The 27,318-nt window shown below is 44.2% G+C and overlaps 1 protein-coding gene across 11 annotated transcripts in view; it reads left to right on the forward strand.

Annotated features, from left to right (window-relative positions):
* NVL (nuclear VCP like) overlaps positions 1-27,318 on the forward strand; it is a 90,642-nt gene that overhangs the window by 28,358 nt on the left and 34,966 nt on the right. For all 11 annotated transcript variants that reach the window (XR_007412004.1, XR_003129362.3, XM_049112488.1 and 8 more), the window contains 6 exons: positions 1,143-1,407; positions 2,947-3,165; positions 4,077-4,181; positions 8,266-8,328; positions 15,025-15,144; positions 18,049-18,148. Coding sequence is in view for 9 of the 11 variants with exons in the window: in XM_049112488.1 (XP_048968445.1) it covers positions 1,143-1,407; positions 2,947-3,165; positions 4,077-4,181; positions 8,266-8,328; positions 15,025-15,144; positions 18,049-18,148 (872 nt within the window). In the remaining 2 variants the exon portion in view is untranslated. The remainder of the gene's footprint in view (positions 1-1,142; positions 1,408-2,946; positions 3,166-4,076; positions 4,182-8,265; positions 8,329-15,024; positions 15,145-18,048; positions 18,149-27,318) is intronic.

Genomic DNA, 27,318 nt, shown 5'->3' on the forward strand with positions numbered 1-27,318 from the left:
TTTTTCAGAAAGAGAAGTTGTAACTGAGAAAGGGATGATACTTATCTTATGTTAGCTGTTTCTTGTGACATCTTGAGGATCTTAGTATTCTTGTGCGTGGCAGCAAAGGTGTGGATCTTTAGAAAACGGTTTTAAGGTCGATCCTTTTGTGTTCTGCTGTGTAGAGTGAGTGAGTTTCTGTGGGTCAGTAATGTTTATCTGCTTCTGTTTACTTACATGATCTCCAGTGACTTTCCTGGAACTTACTCGCCATCCGCTCAACACTTGAAAATACTCCTCTTCCCTACAAATTTGGAAATTCCAGAATGCATTTGCTTGTCCAGGTTAACTTGTAATATCACGGTACACACGTCGTAATAAATAACACGTGGGCACTTGGTGTCGATGAGCCACTGTTTCAAGGGTTTAGTGCATGTTCACGCACGATGGCCCTTCAAGTGAGCACAGCTATCACTTGTAGCTGAGAAGCGACAAAACCGAAGCCCACGAAGCAGTACCCAGCCTGACCTTTGGAGCAGTAGAGCAGCCTCAGAGCTCCCAGCCCTTTATCTTGATGGCTTGTAAAGTTCTTCTTCCTGCAGATTGTCTAGGAAGGGCCTTTGAAGAAGGCCTTCTAAGAAGGGCCTGGAGGCCCACATGTCCGTGGCTGGTACCATGGCTCTGCTTCAGGCCAGCGGACTTTCTTGCACAGGGAGTACAGTGAAACTGCAGAAGGAACTGTCCTAATATAAAATTAGATGTGAATACATGTATCAACACAGCTTTTTTTTTTTTTTTTTTAAAGATTTTATTTACTCATGATAGACATAGAGAGAGAGAGAGAGAGAGAGAGGCGCAGAGGCACAGGCAGAGGGAGAAGCAGGCTCCATGCCAGGAGCCTGACGTGGGACTCGATCCCGGGACCCCAGGATCGCACCCTGGGTCAAAGGCAGGTGCCAAACCGCTGAGCCACTCAGGGATCCCCCTCAACACAGCTTTTTGTGATGAATAGAATTCATGGTATACTTGAATCTGGTGGCTTTTATTTCTGGCAGATGTCCATTTAGTCTACACTCAAAACGGAATTTACCTCAAATAATCAGTAGTTTGTTTCTACTGGTGGGTCAGGAATCTAAATTTTTTTGCCCCTGTCTTTTCTACAGAATACTTCAAACTTTGTGCAGAAAACTAAGACTTCCAGAAACTTTCCCTTTCCGTCACTTAGCGCACCTGACGCCGGGCTTTGTTGGTGCTGACCTGATGGCGCTCTGCCGAGAGGCAGCTATGTGTGCAGTCAGCAGGGTCCTGATGACGCTGCAGGAGCAGCAGCCCACAGATCCTGAGATGGGAACATTACCCTCCAAAGGAGGCCAGGAAGACCGGGTTGGCACTGAGCCGGCTTCTGAAACACCGGTGCTCTCTGTGCAGGTACTGTAGCCGCTCCTTCACAGTGGATGTGCAGCCAGGGTCGGTGGATGTGAGGTGCATGGTTTTCTGTTTTGCTGGCATTTTATCCACGGAATGATTCTCCATGACACCCAGAATGTCTATAGTTTCCAAGCTACAAGTTTCACGTTTTTAGCTGATCCTGAATAAATTCATTTTACAACATGGATGATGAAATTGTGGAGCAGGGGTTGGCAAACCATGGGCTGCCTACTCACTGCTTGTTCCTGTGCACTGAAATTACAGGGGAATGCGGCCGTGCTCCCGTGTTTGCACATCGCCTCCCTGCTGTCACATTTCCTGGCAGAGTGCGCACACGGTCCCTGCAGTGACAGCATACAGCCCACAGAGCTTCAGTGTTTACCCTCCAGGCCTGGACAGCTGCTGTAGGAGCACTGGGCACTTAGTTCTATTTTCTGGTTACCTTCTGGTTACGTGGACCAGCGTGGTCTACAGGCATACTTGTATCTGTGAGCTTGCTTGCATGCGGCTCTGTTGACAGCCCACGTCAGTCCAAGGTCGGTGCTACAGCTGTGAGCTTGGTGCTTCATGAAAACTCAACACGTTTTTATAGCACTTTATGGTTTGCATAGGGGCTTCGTACGGCTTCGTAATCAAAGGAGCTCAGTGTGAGAGACTATGGCTTGTACAGGTCACATGGCCTTTGCTTTCCAGAGCAGGCATCCAGTCTTTGGTTTTAAATGTCTTTTCCTTCCTTGCTGATTGCGAACCACAGTCCTGTCTGTTAACATTAACAGTAAGCATAGTCCTTATATAATGCTGTACATACGTTAGGATTTTAGGAATTGAATTACTCAGAGTTACTTTTCACTCATCCTTTTATATTCTTCACGAAGCAAGAAGTCTGCCTTTGAGGCTCAAGATTCAGGGTAGTACTAGGAAACTGGCCTGCTTCTGTGTGCTGAATAGACTACCGTGAATTCACTGTGCCGTGAATTATATTGCCACCAGAGTCACTTTATTTTCATTTCCTCAAAATTCAGCTGCTTTTCTATTATTTATAAGTGAAAAATGGGAATCCATGGCTGTGGGAATGAACATCATTAGCTGCTGGTATCGGCCCGGCTAGCTGTGGTGTGGCGTGCGAAAGTCATCTTCCTGCATTCCATTAGTCCATGGACCTTCCCTGACCAAGTCGGATGGTCTCAGCAGAGTAAAATAAATGACTGAGTCAGTGGAGAAAGTTGTTAAAACACACAAAAGCTCTATAGCTTAAAGAAATATTGCAGGGCAGCCCCGGTGGCGCAGCGGTTTAGTGCCGCCTGCAGCCTGGGGCGTGATCCTGGAGGCCCGGGATCGAGTCCCACATCGGGCTCCCTGCATGGAGCCTGCTTCTCCCTCTGCCTGTCTCTCTCTCTCTCTCTCTCTCTCTCTCAATGAATAAATAAATAAATCTTAAAAAAAAAAAAAAGAAATATTGCAGTAATAATTTTTAAAAGTATGAAATAACTTTTTCAGCAACCTTGGTAGTTTTTACTTTCCCCTCCTTTCTCCCCTCAGGATGAATTGCAGTGGCTGCTGGAGTTGCTGAGAAGCCAGGATCCACTGTCCGAGGAGCAGCTGCAGGGACTATGCATTGAATGGAATGATTTCACTGTTGCCCTGTCCTCGGTGCAGCCCTCTGCCAAGAGGGAAGGCTTTGTCACCGTCCCCAGTGTGACCTGGGCAGATATTGGCGCACTGGAAGATATCAGGGAGGAGCTCACCATGGCGATACTGGTAGGTGTGTCTGCCTGCGCTGTGGCCCAGTGCCCGGGTGTGCATACAAGGCTGCATATCTAAATGAGCTTGACCATAGGCTTTCTTCCATGTGTCCTGGTGGATTCTCACGAAGCCTCCAGTGGTGATTTTTTCATTCTTCTGACATCTGTTTTAGACTTACTCTTTTTCTTTTTTTTTAAGATTTTATTTATTTATGAGAGACACACACACATAGAGAGAGGCAGAGACACAGGCAGAGGGGGAAGCAGGCTCCATGCAGGGAGCCCAATGTGGAACTCGATCCTGGAACTCCAGGATCATGCCCTGGGCTGAAGGCAGATGCTTCACCGCTGAGCCACCCAGGCTTCCCTTTTAGACTTATTCTTATGGCTGTGCTTGAATTCTGTGAACATTAAAAAAAAAAAAAAAAAGTATAGGTTTCAACCAAGAGCTGACAATTTGAGAAATATTTTCTTAACTGACACTCATTCAGGTCAAAGCAGTTTAGTGCCCATGAAACTATGGATTGATTTTCATCCACGCTAACTTTTCCACTTTCCTGAGCATTCTGGTTTGTTACTGAAGTACAATCCACTTAAATATGTGGAGCTGCTAAAAGCGTAGAGGGGGTAGTGTCTGGCTCCTGACCCCGCAGGGCAGTGCTGCTTCTGGTCCCCCAGGACGGCACCATCTGAAAGCTTTAGACCCTAAAGTTTAGATAGCTTTAAAAATATCTTGATTTTAAGATGCTGAAGTGTTGTGTTTTTATGTTTAAAATGTTTCCAGAACTCATGCTTAAGTGTAAATTCCTCAGGAGCAGGGACTCCGGTGCTTACCACCAGATGCCCCATCCTGGTTGGTAGCATGCATCTGGAGATACGGGATAGAATACACATTGTAATGACCAGTGTGAGTGCTGTGCTCTACAGGCACCCGTGCGAAGCCCTGAGCAGTTCAGAGCGCTTGGATTGATGACTCCAGCTGGGGTCCTCCTGGCTGGCCCCCCTGGCTGCGGGAAAACGCTCCTGGCAAAGGTACGGTGTGAGTGTGGCCGCACGTGTTTCCTTTCCTGCTTTCAGGGAGTAGAGTAGGGATTTAATCTCCATGGTGCAGTGAGCGGGTTTTATGTAATGTCTGTTACAAGATCCTTCTAGCAAGGCTGACAAATTTTCTTCAGGGAAGTTTCTCACTTTAATTATGAAAACCACATTATTGGGAATTTGCAAAAGGAAAAGATTTTTCCATCAGCCATCACCTCATCAGTTTGAACACAGCAGTTACCCCATTTTCTCTTTTTCTGGTTTTTAGTGAGTACAGTTGCGTACTTGTATGTAGCTGACCTCATTTCTTGCTTTCGCATAACTTACCACTCATAGGAATTATTTTCCTCTATGTTCCTTATAATTGTCATTTTAATTAATTGTGTTTTTTTCTCAGTAGAAAAAACAGAGAAGTAAATGGGGGACACACTCCTTGTACCTCTCGCCGCTGACCACTATTTCATTCTGTGGTCAGTCCTTCCAAACGTCCTCTGTATGTGCGTGTCACAGTGACACGTATGTGTACCTTTTTTTTTGTATGCACGTGTTTTGGGCAAATATAAGGATTTTAAGATGTTTTCCCCGCAAAGCAGTATTCCTTGAACATCTTCCCATGTCAGCATGCATATGTCTCTGTATTTTTATGTCAGGGTAGTATTTGGACCTAACGATATGCTATAGTTTACAGAAATGACCCCCACTGAAACACTACATCGAATAGTCCTGTACTTAACTTTTTTTTTTTTTTACCTCAACCGATCATTTTATTACAGCACATTCCTAAATAATTTTTCAGTAAAAGGAATGCATGTTGTTAAAGCTTTTGACTCATTACCAAATTACATCTGCTCCATCACCAAAGTGCCTTCCAGACAGTATGTATGGATCCTACCCAGTCAGTGTGAGTTAGCGAGAGCCAGTAACACTGCTTTTCATCTCTGACCGTCTGGGAGGCAAAAGTGGTATCTTACACTATTTAATTCACATTTTAAAAATCACCAGTGGGCTTGTCAAACAGTATATTTATTGGCTGTTTTTCTTGATGAAGTGATTATTCATATCCTTTGCCTGTTTTTCCATTGACGTGCATATGATTTTTATAATCATTCTTCATATATTAAAATCTGTTACATTTGTAAGTGTTTATCAGTTTATTTTGGCACTTTTGACTATTCATATTTTTGACATATTTCCTTTTTGTGGGTTTTCATATTCATGTGGGCAAATTTCTCAGTCTGTGACTTTTTTTTCCTTTGGAGTCATACATATTAGAACCCTCTCCTCTATACGTTTTATTGTCATTTTTAGTGTCTGTATAATGTTTCATCTATAATTTACTTAGCTTTGTCAGCTTTTAAAAATATTTGAATGACTTATAAATAGGAAATTAAAATTAGTAAGTGCCACAGTAGCCACATAATTTGTGACTGCTTAGTAAATATCAGATATCCACATATTAAATAATATATAGGTGAAGTATTCCAAACTTATTTCTACTGGTACTACTAAATTTCCTTGCTTGATGCTCCCAGTACTCTTACACGGCATGGCTGTACAGGAGCGTGGGAGCCACTGGGGGGGTGCAGAGGGCACCACAGTTGTTCCGTGCTTCTCAAACGACACAGCCAGAAAAAAGGTCCAGCCCGTGAACATGTAAATTCACCAGGCGGTACCTGTCCCTGGCCTGGGTGCCTTGTCATGTTTGTTTTTTTTTAATTAGTTAGATCTGCCTGTGAGTAGCCCTGCCCATGGCAGAAAGACAGCTTGGGTTCTTGGAAATCCATAGACAGTGTTAAATCATAGACCAGATTTCCTCTTTGCTCAGCCCTGTGGCACTTGTCTGTGTGGTCACTTTCTGGCATCTGCCCACCCAGAGCAAAGAATCTCAGCCAGGACTCCATGGGTGGGCTTAAGGTTCACTGGGTCTGTGAGCCCAGGCAGTATCTGTGCAGCCGGGAGAGTTTGCAACTGTGTTCAGGTTCTCCAGGAGGTACATACCTGGAAATCTTGAAACAGTAGAAAGTGTCCTTGAATGGCAAAAGCAAAATGTTATTACAGGAAAGTCGTAGAACCATGTACTAGTTGGAACTTAGGAACCTGGACTTGGTCATAAAATGAAGGTTTGGGCTAATCTTGGTGATTTTGTTAACTCAGGAACGCAGTAAGATAATAAGATGTTTCTAAACACTGGCCCATAGAGAGTATGTGAGTAGCATAAAAGTGAAGGCATGTGATGTCTGGCGCCAGCACACTGCAAGCTGATGATGAATGAGGAGGATAAGTCAGCGAGTGACCCAGAACCCTGGCATGGAAGCCAACAGCTCCTGACGCTGCGCAGGTGGCTCACAGAGATGTCCATGAAGAAAACGTAAACTGTGACTTGACTTAGGAGACAAGATTTCCAATAGTTTCAGAAACTCCTGGGGGCTTTAGTGGGTTAAATCTAGTAATCTGGCACCTGGAAGCTGAAAACCTAGTGCGGACACATCAGACTTCATTAGATATGGACTTGACTCTCCTCTTCATGTGGTGTTGTATGGAAAGCAGGGCAATGATTGAGCGACATGGGCTACCCATGGGCCTAGCACTTGCTCCATCGCAGAGCTCACAGGCATTCGCTCTTGCAGCAAGTACTGACCCACTGATGTCCTCTGTGCTGGCAGTGGTTTGGGGTGAACGGGGCATCTCCTCTAGTGGGGTTTACTGTCCATCTGGAGGGGACAGGCAGGAGAAGAATGAAACAGAGGCCTTGAAAGGCTGAGAGGGTGGGTGGGCTGTTTTAGATAGTGATGCTCAAGGGATGCCGACATTTAGCAGTATCCTGAGGGACCAGCCAGCCACCTGAAGCAGCAGGGAAAGAAGGGGAAGGCTCTTCCAGGCAGAGGGTATGGCCGTTGCAGAATCCCTGAGGTGGGAAGGGCTTGGTGAGTTCGAGATCAAGAGAAAGCTGGTGGCTGGACTGAGGGAAAACTGCCCTGTCCCAAATGACCGGCTTGTGAGCTGCAGTAAATATTCCACCTTGTACTCACAGATGAATGGGAATCCTAGGGAAACCATATGGTGGGCATTTTTACAAGCGTGCTGGGTGTGCTGTGAGAATGAGTCCGAGGAAAGCAAGGTGGAGAGGAAACCAGCCAGGGTCTGTCCACTGTGTTTTGGTTTGTGTTTTTTTTTTTTTTTTTTTGCCTGTCCAGGCAGGATATGAGGCAGTCTGCGCAGGGGGTGCATGGGGAGAAACAGAGTGGTGGACTTGTACATTCTGGCATCAGAGCAAACAGGGCTTGTGGATGGACTGGACCATATGACAAGGCAAAGGGTCAGGGGGACTCTGTGGCTTTGGTCTAAAAGCTGCCTTAGTTGGAGGCATGGAGTGTGGAGGGAGTTGGTGAGGCATCCTGCTCTGGAAATGACGGATTTGAGATGTGAGTTCAGTGTGGAGCGAGATGCCGAGCAATCTGCTGGGTATAGATCTGGAGCTCCGAGGTCATGCTCCCAGGAGCAGAGGTCCTGGTCCTCGTGGAGCTCTGGGTGATTTTGCTCAGGTTTGGTCTCTGCGTTCTGGTGATCTCTGTCAGGTTCTTATACACGTGTAACTGTATGTCTCTCCTTTGTGCTTCTCTTGGGCTTTGAGCCATGCTGTTTAATTGTTATTAAAAATAATCTGGAAATACTGACCCTTGGTCAACATGGATACTGATGTTTTTGAATTTGGGTTCACATGCGAATGATTGCTTTCACTGGGCGAGATGTGCTTGGATGCAGAGATAATGGTTTCACTCGAATTCCATCCTGGGGCTAGGAATGTGCAAACTCGCTACATAAGCAAGTTTACGGAAACAACCCTGGCATAAACGTTCCTGTTGTTTCTGATTTCTAGTCTGAGTGATTCTTAGAAAGTTTTAGGTGAACATTCCGTTGATTTTTTTTTTTTACCCATCTGTGTCCTGCATCTAATCAGGAAAACACAGCTGTAAAGGAGGGGAAAATAGCATAAGCTGCGAAAGCCCCCACGCTGTCACAAATGAATTACTTGGTTCTGTGTTTGTCTGATCTGTGTCCTTTGGTCTTCTCTCCTCAGGCTGTTGCAAATGAGTCTGGCCTGAACTTCATATCTGTCAAGGGCCCCGAGTTGCTGAACATGGTAAGTCTCCGTGGCATCAGCTCCGCGTGTGGGTTAGGAGACTGGTGGCCACTCCAGGGATGGGCGGAGCGTCCTCGGCCCTGGAAATGGACACGGCATTTTGGTGAAATCTCCACTGCAAGCGTGGAGACGTTAGCTATCTCTGCTGTACCGAGCATGTAACTGTAATCCTCAGTCTTCAGCACTGAGCCTCCGTTTTCTCAGCTGCAAAATGGAAATAACCAAACGGCTGACATTTTAAAGTATGTGCTCCATGCCTAGTACTTGTCACATGTTGGACACACAGTTTTGAGCTGTGTGGGTTTGAGCTGCCCACTTAGTGTGGAGACTTTTCGATAAATACAGTCCTGTCAGTGTGTTTTCCTTAGGATTTTCTGAATAATATTTTCTTCTCCTGCTAACTTTATGGTAAGAATTCAGTGTGTGATATATGGAACCTGTGAATAGGGGCCAGTTGACCGTTTTTGTTGTCTGCAGGGCTTCTGAAGGCTAACAGCAGGCTGTTAGTGGTTAAATTTGGAGGGAGTTGAAAGTTAAATGTGAATTTTCCATGGTGATCGGGGGAGGGGGGTTGACGCCCCAAATCCTGCATTGTTCAGTGGTCAACTATATTATTCTTCAACAACCCCATGAGATACGAGTTATTATTTCCTGATTCCGGATTTCTGAACAAGGAATTGCACTCTACAGGCGGCACACACCTTGGCCAAAGTCTGAGAGCTAAGGCTGGAGCTGGGTTATATGACTGCTGGTTGGGTTGCCTTGTCCTGCTGTCCAGTGGCTCAAATGACCTAAGGTGTTGTTTTTTTTTAAACTGGTGTGGAGCCTGACATGGGGCTGGAGCTCACAACCCTGAGATCAAGACCTGAGGCAAGATCAGAGTCAGATGCTCACCTGACTGAGCCACCCAGGTTGCCCCTTAAATGGCTCAAGTTTTGATAAATACCTTGGGGGGAAAATAGTACGTACTATTATAGTAGTAACTTCTTTCTGTATTTAGCAGTTTATATAGTGTCTCAAATTTAAGAGATTTTGAGTATCTTATTATTTCTTCATCCCTGTGAGGAGTAAAAGGGCCACTCTGTCATGTAGTAAAACGAAGAAGTGTCCTATCGTTTGTTTTAAAAGGCCTTTTAGGGCAGCCCTGGTGGCTTAGCGCTTTAGCGCCACCATCAGCGCTGGGTGTGATCCTGGAGACCCAGGATCAAGTCCCACATTGGGCTCCCTGCAGGAAGCTTGCTTCTCCCTCTGCCTGTGTCTCTGCCTCTCTCTAATTCTCATTAATAAATAAATAAAATCTTATAAGAAATAAATAAAAATAAAATGTCTAAAAAGACCTTTTAAGTTTATCCCTTACCAGTTATGTGTTTCCTATTGTATGTGTTACTTTCCTCCTAATGTAAGGATTCGCATTTAAGCATTTCCTGTGGGCTTTCTACTTATGTCTGTACTTCTGTTATGGTTGATTTCTGTGTTCTGGCAGACGATGTATCAGAAGTGAACTGTGCAGGGAGAGGATTGATGGGGGTTGAGGCTGGGAAGGAGTTCTGTGAGCAGTGAAGGGCTGTAATCTCCAGAACAGCAGAGAACTGTTAACTTTATTTTTGTTAACTTTATTATGATATGAAATATCCCAAGCATATAAGAAGTTACAAAGAGTAAGGTAATGAACCTTCTTGTATCTGCCACCCAGCTTTAAAAACGACACAAAACCAAGAGGCTTGAAGCCCCCTGCAGACCTTTCCTAAGTATGACCCCATTCTCTCTCCTGTAGAATTTACCATAATCCCAAATTTGGTGTTTATTAATTCCATTAACTTCCTCATTTACTGTATGTGTATTTATCCCTCAACAACCTATGGTTATTATTGTACATGTTTCAGAAATGGTTAAGGGACCACTGGAAATTTGCATACTTACTGGTTATTTGATGTTAAGAAAATAAGTTTGAAGGGAAGTTGTGAATTTAGGAATGCAGATGAAGAGCATGCATCCCAGTGAGCACACAGTGAGGTAGGCAAGTCTGGAGTCTATGTATTGCACACCTGAAACCAATATGACACTATATGTTAACTGTACCAGGATTAAAATTTAAAAAACAAAAATCAGTTTTGAGTGTGATGATGATGTAATTATGTCAAAAACCATTGTTTTTTAGAGATAGTGAAATACTTACACATCCAACATGGTGTCTGGGTTCTCCTTCAAAATGCCAAGAAAGGAAAGCAGAGAGACTGTGGATGAAGCGAGGTTGGTCAGGAATTGAGCTGATGATGATTGAAGCTGGGTGATGGGCATACTTGAGACTCAGTATACTCTTAGGCCTACTTTTCTTACGTTTGGAACTCTTAAACAGTAAAGCAAAAAAAAAAAAAAACAACCCCACTTTATGTTAGTGGTACATGTACTCTTGTAACTTGGTTTTATTGTTATTTTTGTTGAACATTATAATTATTTCAGAATTCCTGAACCCAATTCCAATGGGAGGAGAGGTTCCCCCAAAAACCATCAGGCAATCTGAGAAGTGGCGAGGTGTCCAAGAACTGGACTCAGTTCAGCCCCATTCTGTAGTCTGCCCGGACACAGCAGCAGATTCCATGGGTTAGGGGCTCAGTCCTGCGGGCATGTCCTCTGCCCTCTGCTGCAGCCACCAGGCTCAGGCCATCACCTGTGTTCCTGACCCACCTGCTGTAGTGGAGGTTCCAACAACTCTCTGCAGTTTCTTTTAATTTGCTAGAGCAGCTTGCAGAAATCAGGAAAATAACATGTGTTTATTGGAGTATATGATAAAGGTTAAGAATAAACAACCACATGAAGAGACACAGAGGGCAAAGTCCCAAACAGGAGCCTTGTGGGCTCAGGCTCGGGCTCCGGGGCATGTGGGAGCAGATAGGCTCCCCAGGCAGAGAAGGACTAAAACTATCCTCTTGGGTTTTTATGGAGGTTGGATGACATAGTCCTAATTGGTTGAGTCATTGACCATTGGCTGGTTGAGTCACGTCCCAGTAGGTGGGAAGTGAGGAAACCTGAGAGTCCAGGCCTCTGACCACACATCCTCTGGCAGCCAGCCCCGCCCTTGGGTGGGGTCCAGATTCATCCTTATTAGCAAGATCTCGTTTCTCAGAAACCGGGTGAATACCAGGTATATCTGAGGAATATACTTGGTCATCTGAACGACCAAATAAATACTTCTTCTGAATCATTGTATCACAGGTGTTCTCTTTGATGATGTTTGCCTTTCGCACATCAGTCTTCTGAGTGGTACTCCACCGAATGAATGTAACCACACTTTTAAAAACTCCGTTTCTGGGGATCCCTGGGTGGCTCAGCGGTTTAGTGCCTGCCTTTGGCCCAGGGTGTGATCCTGGAGTCCCGGGATCGAGTCCCATATCAGGCTCCTTACATGGAGCCTGCGTCTCCCTCTGCCTGTGTCTCTGCCCCTCTCTCTCTCTGTGTCTCTCATTAATAAATAAATAAAATCTTTTAAAAATATAAATAAATAAAAATAAAAACTCCGTTTCTTTCTTGACGAATGTTTAAGTTGAACATTATATACGCACATCCTTACATACGTCTAGGAGCTATTTCCTCTACGATATGTACTTGGAGGAGAATTGCTGTCTCTTGTCCCAGGGCTGTTGTTGCTGGGTTACACTTCCCCCAGCTGTGAACCAGGGTCCTTACATTCTTACCAGTGCTGGCACCGTCAGATCACTACTTTTCTGGGGAGTGCTAGCATTCATCTCACTGGGGAACCCTGGCATTCATCTCACCGCGATCAGACTTGTCTTCTTGGGAGAGGTGTGGGAAGAGATCTGTAGCAGAGTCCCAATGATGGGGTGGGGTAGGGAGAGAGGTGGAGTGATCTACTGAGGAAGATTTACTTCTCTGGCTTAGAAAATGTGTTTGGTTGAGGGCATCTCTGACTCCATCTGGAACAGATGTGAGTCTGGAGTGCTGGGGAGATTTGGGGTGGCACCTGAAACCCTGGGGATGGACACAGTCTGCTAGGGCGAGTAAAATGAGGAGAAAGGCTCCCAGGGGCTACAGGACAAGGAAGGGAAATCTGGCAAAGCAGGCTGGTCTTTGAAGGGGGAGGACAACTTCTTCAATCTTGTCAATGTAAGGAGACCCTGTACAAGGAATAGAAAGTAGGACCTAGGGTTTGGCAACTGGAAGGACATTAATGACTTTAGGGAGAATATTTTCAATAATTGTGTTGGCAAAAGCCAGATTATCAAGGTTGAAAACTGAATGGCGGACAAGGAATTAGAAGGGGTGTTTGGGTGGCTCAGTGGGTTAAGTGTCTGACTCTTGGTTTTATTTTGGGTGGTGATCTCAGGGTCCTGAGATTGAGCCCTGTGTCTGCTCAGCACAGCAGGGAATCTACTGGAGATTCTCTGTCGGCCCCTCCCTGCTCCCCAACCCCACCCCACATGAACATACACTCTCTCCCTTTCTCTTTAAATTAAATCAATTTTAAAAAATTAAATCAAATTTTTTTTTAAAAAAAATAAGGAATTAGGGTGCCTGGGTGGTTCAGTGGCTAAAGCATCTGCCTTCAGCTCAGGTCATGATCTCAGGGTCCTGGGATCCAGCCCCATGTCGGGCTCCCTGCTCAGCGGGGAGTCTGCTTCTCCCTCTCCCTTTGCCCCCCACTTGTGCTCACTCTCCCCCCCGCCAAATAAATAAATAAATCTTTACCAAAAAAATGAGTTAGAAATGATAGGTATAGGCTCCTTACTTGAAATATTTCTTTTTTTTTTCTTATTTATTTATTTATGATAGAGAGAGAGAGAGAGAGAGAGGCAGAGACACACGCAGAAGGAGAAGCAGGCTCCATGCCAGGAGCCTGATGCAGGACTCGATCCTGGGACTCCAGGATCACCCCCTGGGCCAAAGGCAGGTGCTAAACCGCTGAGCCACCCAGGGATCCCCTGAAATATTTCTTAAAGGCCAAGATAGTGGGATTTTTTGTTGTTGTTCACTTATTTTAATCATTGTTGCCTTTGTTAAGATTAATTGACTTTTAATCTGTCCTTTTTTTCTTTTTTAAAGATTTGATTTATTTATTCATGAGAGACACAGAAAGAGAGAGGCAGAGACACAGGCAGAGGGAGAAGCAGGCTCCATGCAGGGAGCCTTACAGGTCTCCAGGATCATGCCCTGGGCTGAAGTCAGCGCTAAACTGCTGAGCCACCGGGCTGCCCATAATCTGTCCTTTTGAAACTTTAGGTTTACCTTCCCCTAAATTAAGTTTTCCTTTACTTGGTCGTTTTGGTTGCCAGATCCATAGTCCTGGTGCCATACTGACTGTTCCCATCTGTCCTTGTTGGAGACTTTGCCTCTGCCAACGCACTGTTAGGTTTTGGGTTTGTTTGGGTTTGTTTTTTTTTTTTAGTATCTACTGATCATTTTGGCTCAGCATTCCAGATATAACTTTTGCTGACTCGGATTCTTTAGGAAAGCAACCCAGACTCCTGTTACTTCTAACTGTGCGTAGGGTGTGATGATGGAGACGAATGTGAGTGAAAGTGGCTTCTGCTTTCCAGGGACTTCTCTCTACAGCACAGTGAAGGCGGGCTAGCTGGAAGCCACAGTAGTAGAGGCACTATAAGGGAGACGGATAGGAAGACAGACCTGTTGGGACCTTCTTGAGTACAGGGAGCATTTGGGGCAGGCTGGAAAACAGTGCAAATATGAGAAATACTGAGATAAGACGGGCCAGGCGTGAGGGAAGGAAAGTCCTGCTTGTGGGAAAGAGTGAAACACTTGAATCACCATCATCTGTGCTGTGGTGCCTCATGCCTGCGTTACTTTATCATAAAACAGCACAGCAAACACTTTGTGATGCAGTTGATGCCACAAAGAGTTCTCAGATTCTGTCTTATTTAGCAGTTTTATTATGAAAAAAACTGCTTTTCTTAATCAGTTGGAAATTTTACAACAATTTCTTATACTTGGCCAACAGTGAACCATACTCTCACATGTAACTTCTTGTACTGATTAGTCCTAATGCCATAGCTGCTTGTGAGTTGCTGTATTTCTTAACTGGTATTACTGTTTCCTATTTTGATTTAGATTTTACATTTTTACTCCTTTAAGTCATCTGTACACTCAACATGGGGCTTGAACTCATGACCCCGAGATTGAGAGTTGCACACTCCCCCACAGAGCCAGCCAGGCACCCCTGATTTAGATTTGAACCTGCATGTGTCCTGAGAAGGCTGTTGGAGACCTTACTGGCTCACCTACCTTCTCTGATGCCATGTGACGAAGTAGCCCTTACATTCTCAACCTGACCGTGTGGAGAACACAGTAGAGCGGCTAATGGCAGTTAAAATATTGTTGGATCCAGGAAAGTTACAGCTGGGTGTCTTACCTGCATAAAGCTTAGGAGATCAGTTGTAAAATACAGCAGAGTTGCAGGATCGCTTTTGACCTGGAGACCTTACATTCACTTAGCCTTTGTTTTGTAAATGTGGAAATTTGTAAGCATCACTAATAATCTGATTTTATAAGTCAAACCACAAATTTGTTTTTATGCATCAAAAATGGGTAACTGTCAGCAGTTGCATGTGGTGCAACCTAATACTTCCTGGGTTCTGATACATACGTGTCATTTAAAACTAGTTTTACCATAATTTGGCCCAAACCCCAAGGTTAAACAGTCTCTGTTTTGTTTCTGCATGGCAGTACGTCGGTGAGAGTGAACGTGCAGTGCGCCAGGTGTTCCAGCGAGCCAGGAGCTCCGCACCCTGCGTGATATTCTTTGACGAAGTGGATGCCCTGTGTCCTCGAAGGTCAGACAGGGAGGTAGGTGTTAGTGCCAGAAGCCTTTTGTCGGTTCTTACAGAGTCATTTCCCAGAACGCTGAGATTCTGGTAATGCAGAAACCTAGTAATTCTAAATGAGGGTCCAAGGATAGCAGTTGTCTCTCAGCCTCTGCATCTTTTTTTTGTCTCCACCATACTTGGGTTGCACGCATCTGGGTCACACCTGGCAAGTGACTGGGAATAGGAGTGACAGGGCTTCCAGTGGCCCACCTCGTGATCGTGACTCTTTTCAGGCAAGTAGGTTCTCGAGACAGGACAGAGTGTGATGTCAGACGGCCTCAGCACTGCCCCTTGTCTTCTCTGGACTACACTGACATCACTTGGCTGAGTCCCCGGGGGTAGAAATTCTGATCAGTGAGTGTCTGGAAGCGCTCTCATCCCAGGCACACTCATCCCAGAGTCTACGTCGCAGTGAGGCCTCACATAGGGAATTTACAGCCTTTTAGAAACAGGTAGCAAAGCCTATTGATCAGTACATTCATGGCAAGATGACTAAGCAAGTTATTTTATTTCACTTGTGGTTTATCTTCAAATAGTTGCTCTGTGTGTGCCTGTACGTGTAAAACATTTATTAAATGCCTCATTTTGCTTCCAATCTCTAGAAGCCTTCCAAAGTCGCAAGAATAAAACTTGACTCACGTCCGTGTGGCCCATATCACAGCGGATATATGTTTCCTCCTCCACGAGTCCTTGCCCACATCCCAAACCTTCCCCAGTCTCTGACACTGACATTGGTGGCCAGGGCAGAGGCCCTCCCTTGGTGTCCCTGCTGGCTGCCACATCCTAAATCTGATGTGGGGATCCAGAGCAGAGCGCTGCCCTTCCCATCCTGCTGGTTGGGGTATGGTAAGCCCTGGACCTGACTCTGTTCTCTCTCCTCTTTGGCTCTGAATAAGCCCTGTGTTTGTCACCAGCCCCTTTCATGGGTTTGTAGCTTGTCATCACAGAGGGGTTCCTGAGGTGCATCCAGGCTGTGGCCCGGGAACCACACTCCTCATTGTGGGCTTCTCTCGCTTTCTTGGCTATTTGCAAACACACCCATCAGTATTTCAGAACACATGCTTTTTTTGACATTTTCACAGGAAGGGGATTCTGAAAATATGTTCAAGCAAGCCAGGAGCTGGAACATTCAAATACATTTGAATGTATTCTTTAATTATACAGGTTATACATGAACACATTCTTGTAACAAAATTCAAAAATACAGTTGAATAGATCGAGTGTGTTTCTTCCCATCTTTCTCCCTGTTGCTGTCCTTGGAGGTGACTACTGCCAACATGAAACTGTTCATGTATTTGTTGTTCTAAAACTTTCTCTGTAAACTTAAAAACATTATGATTTTGAGGTTTTTTTTTTTAATGTGGTCATTCATCTTGGTGATTTTCCCATGTACTTAAAAACTTAATTTTTTAACTGTTGCATAAATATGCCACAGTCTGGAAGCAGATGTATTTCTTTAATGATTCCACTCTTTTGGACTTTCACATGCTTTCTAGTTGTTTCTCACAAACAAAACTGAAGTAACCTCTTTACACATAATTCTGTGCATATGGAGAGTTTCACAAATGGGGTATCGGTGTACGTGTATGTGTATTGTGTGTTGAGAGCTAACACTAAATCATTCTTCACAAAAACTACCAGTTAAGCTGCCCACTGACCGTGGGGAAATAACTATCTCCTGCACCTTTGTCAGCAGCAGGTAGCACCCATTTGTAAAGTTTCGTCAAATTTTTTTTAATGTTACTTATTTATTCATGAGAGATACAGAGAAAGGCAGAGACACAGGCAGAGGGAGAAGCAGGCTCTCTGCAGGGAGCCCAGTGCAGGACTTGATCCCAGGATCCTGGGATCACAACTTGAGCCGAAGGCAGATGTTCAACCACTGAGCCACCCAGGTGCCCCTAAATTTTGTCAATTTTATTGGCAAAACATGATACTAAATCTTAGTGTTAGTGTCCCTGATTTCTCTTCAGTGAATTTGTATTTCATCTTCTATAAATTGCCTGATTTGATACTTACACCCTTTTGCTCTGAAAAGTTTGTTTTGATTTATAGGAGCTTTGTGTGTGCCATTGTCCAGTTATGGGTGTTGATGTTGTTTTTCCCAGTCCTTTCACTATCTGTAATCTTTTTATTAATACAGCGTTATAATTTTGGCATAGTAAAACCTGTTCCCACACGGATTCTGAGGTTTTCATCTGCTCAGGGAGCATAGTGTTTGTTTTCTGCCCCGTGTCATGTCTCCTGGGAGTGGTGACTTGCACCAGCTGCTTTCTGGAGAGATCAGTGGGTAAACTCATTACCCCCTCTGCCCGTGGACTTTGTGTTGAAATGGGCAGTAATGACAGATACCCAGACACACCACTTGCCTCGTTTTCTCCAGTGTCCATTTAGAACATTACCTACACCATCCCCCCATCCACCACCTCCCTGGACCTTTTTCTTGGGTATTGCCCCAGGATAGCTCTGCTCTGTACTGTGTGCTTCCAGGAGAAGAGGGAAAGCCTTCTGTCCCAGCCCAAAGATCTGGAGCATCTCACATCCTAGGGGGTCTCAACCCGCTGAGCTACACTTGCCCCAGGGGAAATCCAGTGTGGCCAGCAGATCTCTGAATGATTTAGAGGCATGAGACTCGGGTCAGCCAGGCATGCTGAGAGGCCTGGACAGGTGGCCTCTCTGAGCCTCAGCTTCCTCCTGGAACAGGGGATAATAGGATTCCAGGGAATTCCTGATGAGAATGTGTTTTGCACGGCTCCTTGGAAAATGATTGTTACCTCTTGGCAAAAGCTTATTCAAGTTAGCAAATACGTCATTTTGTATGGAAAAACATGGTATGCATATTTCTTCTTATGGGATCTGATGGAGCTATATTTATTTATTGCAGACAGGGGCAAGTGTCCGGGTAGTGAATCAGCTACTTACTGAGATGGATGGTCTGGAAGCACGGCAGCAGGTTTTCATCATGGCGGCCACCAACCGGCCAGGTAAGGACACAGGTCTCCAAACCTTCACCTTTTGAGAACAATAGGATTTATATCCTAGTAATAGAAGATTAGGTTTAGGAAATCCCTTTTTGGCTCATAAGTTGAAATAAAATCTTAGAAAACTTTCCTGGAAGCTCTAGTAAAATGTGGTATTATTGTCGAGGTTTTGTGAGATTGTTTGTGTGTTAGAGCTCAGAAGATGGTCTTGTTGGCAGAAAACTCAGAATGTCCACCTTTGACCATACAGGTATTAGCAGAATTGATGTCCTATGGTTTCTCTCGAGCTTGTAGGAAATGAGAACCAGACTCTTCACTGTGACTGAAGGTTGAGGATAGATTTTCAAGGCTTTATTCTGGCCCCGTGTCTGTGCACCTGCGTTTAACCTGTCCCTAAGGTTGCTTGTGAGCCTCAGCGCTGCGGGGTTTGGAACAGGCTCAGCACTTCAGGAGTGCTTCACGTGGCTCTTCCTCTTGTTTATTACTTGGTGTCCATGTGAGCCCCTGCGGCTGTGACTGTATCAACTGTATAGGCCAGCCGTTGAGCTGATGAGATCTTTCCTGTCTCATAAGTTACTTTGGCAGGTAGAACTTTGGTAAATTATATACCACCTCATTTTATTTTTTTTTATTTTTTATTTTTTTAAAGACTTTATTCATTTGAGACCAAGAGAGAGAAACGACCTCATTTTAAAATGAAAAATTGAAAGATGTGAAGGTTTATACTTGGATGATAGTAAAAGTACTATCTTTGGAATCAGACAGTGTGGGGTTTGAGTCCTGGCTGTGGCACTTTGTCTCTGACCCTTCTCTTTCAACCCCAGCCAATCTGACTCCAATGGAATACTTTGTGGCTCAGCACTGACACTGACCACATGGAGCTGGGGTCAGATCCTACCGAGTCAAGGGGTCCGGCCCCTCCAAGACCGCCCCCCCCCCAGCCCCCATGTCAGTGTGAGTGCTCGTGGGATGTCCGCACTTCTGACCAGCTGGCCGCAGTTGAAGCCGTCAATAATTCACTAGAACCATTAGTGGAATGCAGGAAAGTGTCATACAGTTGGCCCTTAAACAACTCCGGTTTGAGTTATGTGGACTTAGATCTGTATCTACTTAGAAAGGCAGGGTGTGATTCTCTGCAGATTTGAGAAATTTTCCGGGCTTCTTCCAGGACAGCTCTCTGTGTAACCTCATGACTGCTCCTACATGGTCACCGAAAGTGCTCGTGGCCATGATGATAGTAGACACAGATTTTTCTGGATGAATACAATGCAGTCCTGTAAACATATTTTCTCTTCCTAATGATTTCCTTAATATTTTCTCTACTTTGTTATAAGAATCCAGCATATCATACAGAGAACACAAAATCTGTGCTAATTGACTACGTTATTGGTGAGGCTTCCAGTCAACAATAGCTATAGTAGGTTTTTGGGGAATTGAAAATTAAATGGAGACTTTTGAGTGAGGGATTCATCGCCCCTTACCCCTGTATTGTTCCAGGGTCACTGTACTTGAAGTTGCAGGATACACACAGGGCCAGGAGGGAGGTTGTGCAGACCTTTGGTGCTCCCTCCCTCCCCTTGGAGCGAACCCATCCCCCTCCCAGCACCAGTGTGCTCATCAACCAGGAAGCTCTCCTGAGCTTTGCTTCCAGAGCTTCTGTTGAGTTTTCATTATATAGTCGGGTTAACTGAACTCCTATCTCCTCCCACCTCCACCTCACCCCCCACAGCTATCCCCAGAGGTCTGGCTCCAGATTCCAACCCTCTAATCTCAGGGTTGGTCTTTCTGATAACTGGCCCACCCTTGAGTTAGCTTGGGGCCAACCTTGGGCCCTCTCATTAGCATCACAAAGACTCCCATCCCTCAGGAAATTCCAGGAGTTTTGAAACTTTTTAACAAGAACGAAGAGCAAATGTATTCTCATCTAAGTCAGCGTCCTTCAGCATCTGCCCAGGGCTCTTCATCCTGCTCACCGCTGACTCTTCATCTGAAAAATGAGGAGAGTGATACCCACTTGGCAGGACTGTTGTGCAGGTTAAGTGGTACTGGCTGTGTGTCTCCCAGGGTTTGTGGCAAGTAGCTGTTCGGTGACTATCATCATGGCCACGAGCACTTTCCGTGACCATGTAGGAGCAGTCATGAGGTTACACACAGAGCTGTCCTGGAAGAAGCCCGGAAAATTTCTCAAATCTGCAGAGAATCACACCCTGCTTTTCTAAGTAGATACAGATTCTGTCTGTTTTCAGAAGACACTGTGGTCTGTAACAACTATTCTGCTTCTAATGCCCTCATTGGTTTCATGTTTGCTTGTTGTAAACACTTTAGCTTACTCTCTGTAGACTAGGAAATAGGTCCTGCAGCATCACTGGGTTTTACCTGAATCCTCTCCCTCCAGACAGCACAGGAGCATTGCCTTTCCTCTGGGTTGTGTTTTCCGATCTCTATCACCTCTGAATTATTGACAATTGTCCAGATTCTTGGTTGTAAAACCCAGGACTGAGTAGAATGCTGAGTTTAGCCAGTGGTGAAAACGACAGGAATGTGGTACCTGTGTTGTCCCTTCCGGGGTCCCTCATATTGTCTTCCTCTCTCTGCCCCTGCCCCGTCCCTTTATCCCCCAGAGCAGACCCCTCTGCCTTGCCGTCTCCAGAAATCCAGAAGTAGCTGCTCTAGATCTTCCCCCTGTATGTATGCTGCCCTGGGACATTGGTTGACATGTGGCAAATTACTACAATACTTGATGGCTTAAAATTGGCTTTTTTGCTTTGCCCACAGTTTTGTGGGTCAGGGACTCAGGAAGGGTTTGTCTGGGAGGTTCATCTCCGATCCACATGCCATCAGCTGGCATGGCCCAGCCAGAAGACCCCCTTCCCTGGCCAGCTCTGGCATCTCTATCCCCTCCTCCACTCATTATCCCTGTGGTTTCCTGTGGGGGTTCCGCATTCTCCTTCTCACGTGACTGACAGGTTCCAAGAGACAGGGGTGGAAGCTGCCAGTGACAGGGAAGCTCAGATTCAAGAGCACGGTGGGGTGGGGGTGGATGTGAAAAACTGGGGTCACTTGAACTCTGTCCTTTTTTCTGTCCTCACATTCTCTGCCTCATCCAGCACATTGTAGCCCCATCTTTCCATTTGGTGTTGAAGATCCATCCTGTCGTGTCATGTTCTTTGATTTCTCAGCAGATTCACTCCTTTGTTCATCAAATATTTATATTGGGTTTTTCCCATATGCCTGGCCCTACTGAGCTTTGAGAATTCAAAGGCTAACAGAAAAATTGTTTATGTATATGTGGATTTTGGACTGGGGTACTTGGGGTGAATGATAAAAGGGTGGGAGGGTAGAAGATGAGTGGTAGTTGAAGAGAGAGAGGCTAACTTAGATATTACAGTCCAGGAAGGCTTCTTTAGAAGTGGTCTGTGAGCACATGGGGCACAGTGGGACGAGAGCATGTGCTCTGGGGGTCCCAGACAGACCAGGTTTGGCCACTCGCCACTCACAAAACCAAAGGCCAGAAATGGGGAGGCAGATGTTGGAGAGACCGGAAAGGAGTTTATTTCCAGGAGGCCAACACTAGGAAGCCCGCAGACCAGCGTCTAAGACGGTCTCCAAAGTGCTGAAAATACCTCCAGGTTTGCCTAAGACAAGTATGAGGCAAAGGTCGATGGGTCCCTGCAGGTGGGCAGTGGAGGTCAGGACCCTCATTGTCTTGAGGTCAGTCATGGGTGGGGTCTTGCTGGCAGCAGGGCAGTCCCTATTGCTTGAGGGGGTAGTTTCGGTTCCCATCAAGGGATACTCTGCCTTCTGGGTTTATTGCCTGAGTTAAGAGATAAGCTGGAAAGAAGAGCTAATCAGAAAGTACAGACTGAGGTCAGAATGGAGGTGGTTGACATCCTCTTTCACATGAACCCAGAAGATGTGAAAGATGGAGCCATGTAGAGTCTGGGAGGAGAGCGCTGCAGGTAGATTGAGCGGTCAGTGTGAGGATGAGTTGCTATGTTGCAGAACCAGCCCTGAGGCAGGGTGCCTGGAAGAAGACCAGCAGGCATAGGGGAGAAGATAGAGGCCTTGGAGGCCTCAGAATGGAGCCTATGTTCTGCTGAGATGGGAAGCCGTGGGGGATTTTGGGTGAGGAAGTGGTACTACCTCATTTTCTTAAATATTTCTATTTTTATAAAATATATGATGGGACTTTTGGTTTTTTATTCTGTATTTGGAAATAATTTCAGAATCACAGGAAATTATAAAAAGAGTGCACAGGGGTTCCACATACCTAGTTTATCTTCTTATATTTTGTGTAACTGTGGCATGTGCATCAAATCAGGAAACATGTCTGTGTTGTGTGTATTTCTGTGCAGTTTAACACAGGTGTGGATCCCTCTAATGACCACAGCAGTCAAGATGAGATCTGTTCCATCAGCACAGAGGTCCCCCTCATGTTGCCCTGGTCAGTAACACCCATGTTGTCCTCTACCTGTGACTCCCATCAGCCACTTACCTGCTTTGTTGCCTACGTTGTGTCACTTCAAGAGTTTTATATAGAAGGGATCATAAAGGTCACATAAATGTGACCTTTTAGGATGACTGTGTGTACCTCACATAATGCCCTTGAGATGGATTCAGATTCTTGGGTGAATCAGCAGTTTGTTCTTGTTTAGTGCTGAGTCCTATGGGAGGGGCACAGTCTGACCTTTCTCTCTGAGGGCAACCTTACGGTTTCCATTCTTTGACTCATACACATAAAGCTAATGTGAACATCTGTGTGATGAATAGGTTCTAGTGGACCTAAGGTTTGATTTCTCTGGAATAAATGTCTAGGGGCACAGTGGCTAGTCATATGATAAGTCTATGTTCAGTTTTTTAAAACACTTGTCAAACTTTTTTCCAGAGGGCTGTGCCATGCGACATGTCTATCAGGAATGATATGAGAGACCTAGTTTGTTTGCTTCTTTGCCAGTATTTTGTACTGTCACTGTATCTTATCATATATAGTATATATATATATCATATATATATATATACACACACACACACATATATATATATATATATATATATATATATATATGTATATTTAGGATGTATAGTGATATCTTCATGGTTGTAATTTGTATTTCTCCAGTGGCTCATCAGCCATTAGAACATCTTTTCATATGTTACTTGCCATCTTGTAACTTCTTTATTCAAGTATCTCTTGTGTCTTCTGCCTATTTTGAAAATTGGACTGCATATTTTTTAAGATTTTAGTTTTAAGTAATCTTACCACCCAACATGGGGCTTGAACTCATAGCCCTGAGATCAAGAGCCCCACACTTCACAGACTGAACCAGCCAGGCGCTCCTAGACTGCATTTTTTTTACTACTGAGTTTTGAGAGTTCTTTATATATTCTAGATATGAGTTCTTTGTCAATAGGTGATTTAAAATATTTTGTCTCACTCTGCAGCTTATCTTTTTATCCTCCATGCATTTTTTTCAATATATTTTTTTAAGTTTTGTTTATTTAAGTAATCTCTACACCCCACATGGGGCTTGAATTTACAACCCAGAGATTGAGTCACATGCTCAGAAGACTGAGACAGCTGAGTGCCCCTTCAATGTATTAATGTTTCTTTTTATATATTCTGCTTTGGGGAGCATTTCTAAGAACTTTTTTAGTCTCGTGTCCCAAAAACTGTCTTCAGTGTTTTCTTCTAAAAGTTTTATAGTTGTATATTTTTACACTTAAAATCTGTAATCTGTTTGTAGTTAACTTTTATCTGAGGTGTAAAACCTAAGTCTAGGTGTATTTTTCCCCTGTGAGTATCCAATTCCTTCATCATTTTTGAAGACTATCCTTCCTCCATTGAATCACTTTTGCACTCTTGCCAAAAATCAGTTAGCATATACCAACAGTGGGCAATTGGAATTTGAAACTGAAAACACAATAGCATTGCGGCACCTGAGTGGCTTAGTTGTTTAAGCATCTGACTCTTGGCTAGGCTCTGCTCATGATCTCAGAGTTGTGAGATCGAGCGCCCTGTGGGACTTCATGCTCAGTGGAGAGTCTACTTCTCCCTCTGCCCGTCCCCCTGCTCTCTCTCTCACTCTCTCTAAAATAAAAATAAATAAATCTTAAACAATACCATTTACATTAGCACTGGAAGGAAGATAGGTATGTCTAGGTGTAAATCTTACAAAACATATGCAAGATATATATGAGCCAGGACACCACAGTCGGCTAAGCCTCTGACTCTTGGTTTGGACTCAGGTCATGATCTTGGATCCTGTGATCAAGCCCCACATTGGGCTTCATGCTCAGTAGGGAATCTGCTTCTCTGCCTCTCTCTCCCTCTCCCCCTCCTCTTGCTCACTCTCAAATAAATCTTAAAAAGAAAGATCTATAGGAGAAGAAGTACAAAACTGACAGAAATCAAAGAAGGTATAAATAAATGGAGAGATAGCCCATGTTCATAAATAGGAAAACAATATTGTCAAGATGTCAAGCTCCCCAACTTGATCTATAGATTCAAAGCAATCCTAATCACATTCATAGCAGGTTATTTTGTGGATATTGACAAACATCCTAGAGTTTTATGGAGTGGCGAAATACCCAGAATGGCCAACACAGTATTGAAGGAGAAAAGAGTTGGAAGATTGATATTACCTGACTTACTATAAAGCTCCATTAATCCAGACCACCTAGCATTGGTATAAGAATAAAAGACATTAAAAAAAAAGAATAAAAGACATAAATCAATGGAGCAGAACAAAAGTCAGAAATAGACCCTTACAAGTAAGTAAACTGGCTTTTGATAAATGAACAAAAGCAAGTGAGTGGAGAAGGGATAGTTTTTCAACAAATGGCCCTGGAACAACTGGATCCTCACATGCAAAAAAGGAATCTTACCCCTTTTATAAAAACTATCTCAAAATGGGTCATAGACCCAAATGTATAGTACAGAAGAGGAAAACTCCTAGAAGGGAGCAGGAGAAAAATCCAGGTGACCTTGGGCTTGCTGATAATTTGTAGATACAATTCCCAAAGCACAATCCATGAAGGAAGAAAATTGATATGTTGAACTTCATTATGATGAGAAACTTTTCTTCTGTGAAAGACCTGGTTCAGAGAATTAAAAGACACAAAGTAGAAGAAAATATTTGCAGAACACCTATCTGATAAAGGGCAATGGACTGAATATTGTGTCCCCCACCCCAATTTATTATGTGGAAATCATAACCCCAGATGTCAGGATATAGGAGATAGGGCCTTTGGTAATGAGGTCATGAGGCTGGGCCATCATGAGTGGGATTAGTGCCCTTATAAAAGGAACTTCTATGAACCTTCTTTCTGGTATGTAGGGACACAATGAGAAGATGGCATAGTCTGCAACCCATAAGAGGGCTCTCCCCAAAACCCACCTACATGGGCACCCTGACCTCAGACTTCCAGCCTCCAGAACTGTGAGAAACAAATTTATGTTGTGTGTGATGCCACCCAATCTGTGGTACTTCGTTAAAACAACCTAAGTTGACTAAGACAGGCTCATATCCAAAATATACAAAGAACTCTTAAAAACTCAACAATGAGAAGACAAACAGATATACTAAAGATCTAAGTAAACTCCTCACCAGAGAAGATGTACAGACGGCAAATAAATACATGAAAAGATGTTCAACAATATCATATGTCATCAGAGAAATGCAGATTAAAACAACAGAGATACCAGTGCACCTATTGGGATGTTTGAAATCCAAACATAGACAACACTAAATGTGGACAAGAATATGTAGCAACAGGAACTCTCACTCGAATATGTAGCAACAGGAACTCTCACTCATTGCTGGTGGGAATGCAAAATGGTGCAGTCACTTGAAAGACAGTCTGGCAGCTTCTTTAAAAATGAAACAGGGGCGCCTAGCTGGCTTAGTTGGTGGAGTGTGCGACTCTCACTCTCAGGGTTGGGAGTTTGAGCCCCACATTGAGTGTAGAGATGACTTAAAAATAAAATCTTTAAAAAGAAAGAAAAAGAAACATTCTTATCATAGAGTCTCTAACTTATATGATTGTTTGTTTATTTCTTCCTTTAGTCCTGTCAGGTTTGCTGCACATATTTTGCAGTTCTGTTGTGCCTACTCCGTTAGAATTATCCTCTCAGCAGTCTGATCTTTATATCATTGTTATGTCCTTCTTGGTCCTTGACTGTTCTTCTCCTCTTAGGTGTACTTTATCTGCTATTAGTATAGCCATTTGTGATCTCTTAATTAACGTTTCTATGGTATGTCTTTTCTCTCCATTTACTTTGAACCTATTGATGTCACTACATGTGAGGTGAGTTTCTTATAACCAGCACATAAGGTAATTTTAAAATTCACTCTGCCAAATTCTGTCTTTTAATTGGTGTATTTGCACCATTTACACTTAGTGTACATTTTTACTCTTCCCATAGGTTTTTCTTTTCTGATGTTCCTAATTTTCTTTTATCATTTCCTTTTTGTTTCAGGAACTTCCTCGAGCTATTCTTTTAGTTAGGTTCAGCTTGTATCAAATTTTCTTGGTTTCCATTTCCCTGAGAATGTCTTGATTTCAGGTCCTTCCTTCAAGCCTGTCTCTGCTAGATAGGGAGTTCTGGGTCGATAGATCTTGTCTGTCGGTACCTGAGAATTATGCCATGTTCTGCCAGCACTCGTGGTTTCTGAACACAGACCTGCTTTGTTTGATTGTCTTAACTGTGCACGGAGGGTGTGGCTGCACTCTGCTTTTATTTATTTTTATTTTTTAAAGATTTTATTTATTAGCACAAGTGGTGGGGAGAAGCAGAGGGAGAGAGAGAAGCCCAAGCAGCCTCCATGCCTAACACAGGCTCAGTCCCACAGCCCTGCGGTCATGCCCTGAGCCTAAATCAACACTTGGGCACTGAATGGACTGAACCACCCAGGCACCCTTCAAACACTTTTTTAGCTCTTTCTCTTTTCCTCCTGTGACTCCTATGATACACACATTAGATCTTTTATTATAGTTCCCTAGGTCACTGAGGCTCTGTTGATGGTGTTTTCTGTCCTCTGTTTTCTCTGTGTTGATCAGATTTGGTCATTTCTGTTGTTCTCCAGGTTTACTGATTCTTCTCTTCATCCACAGTTCCGTTGAACCCGTCCAGTGAGGTTTTCCTTTTGTTTGTTAAGTTTTGCAGTTTTTTT

Source organism: Canis lupus, chromosome 7 (genome assembly GCF_003254725.2).
Source record: "Canis lupus dingo isolate Sandy chromosome 7, ASM325472v2, whole genome shotgun sequence".
Taxonomy (NCBI): Eukaryota; Metazoa; Chordata; class Mammalia; order Carnivora; family Canidae; genus Canis; species Canis lupus.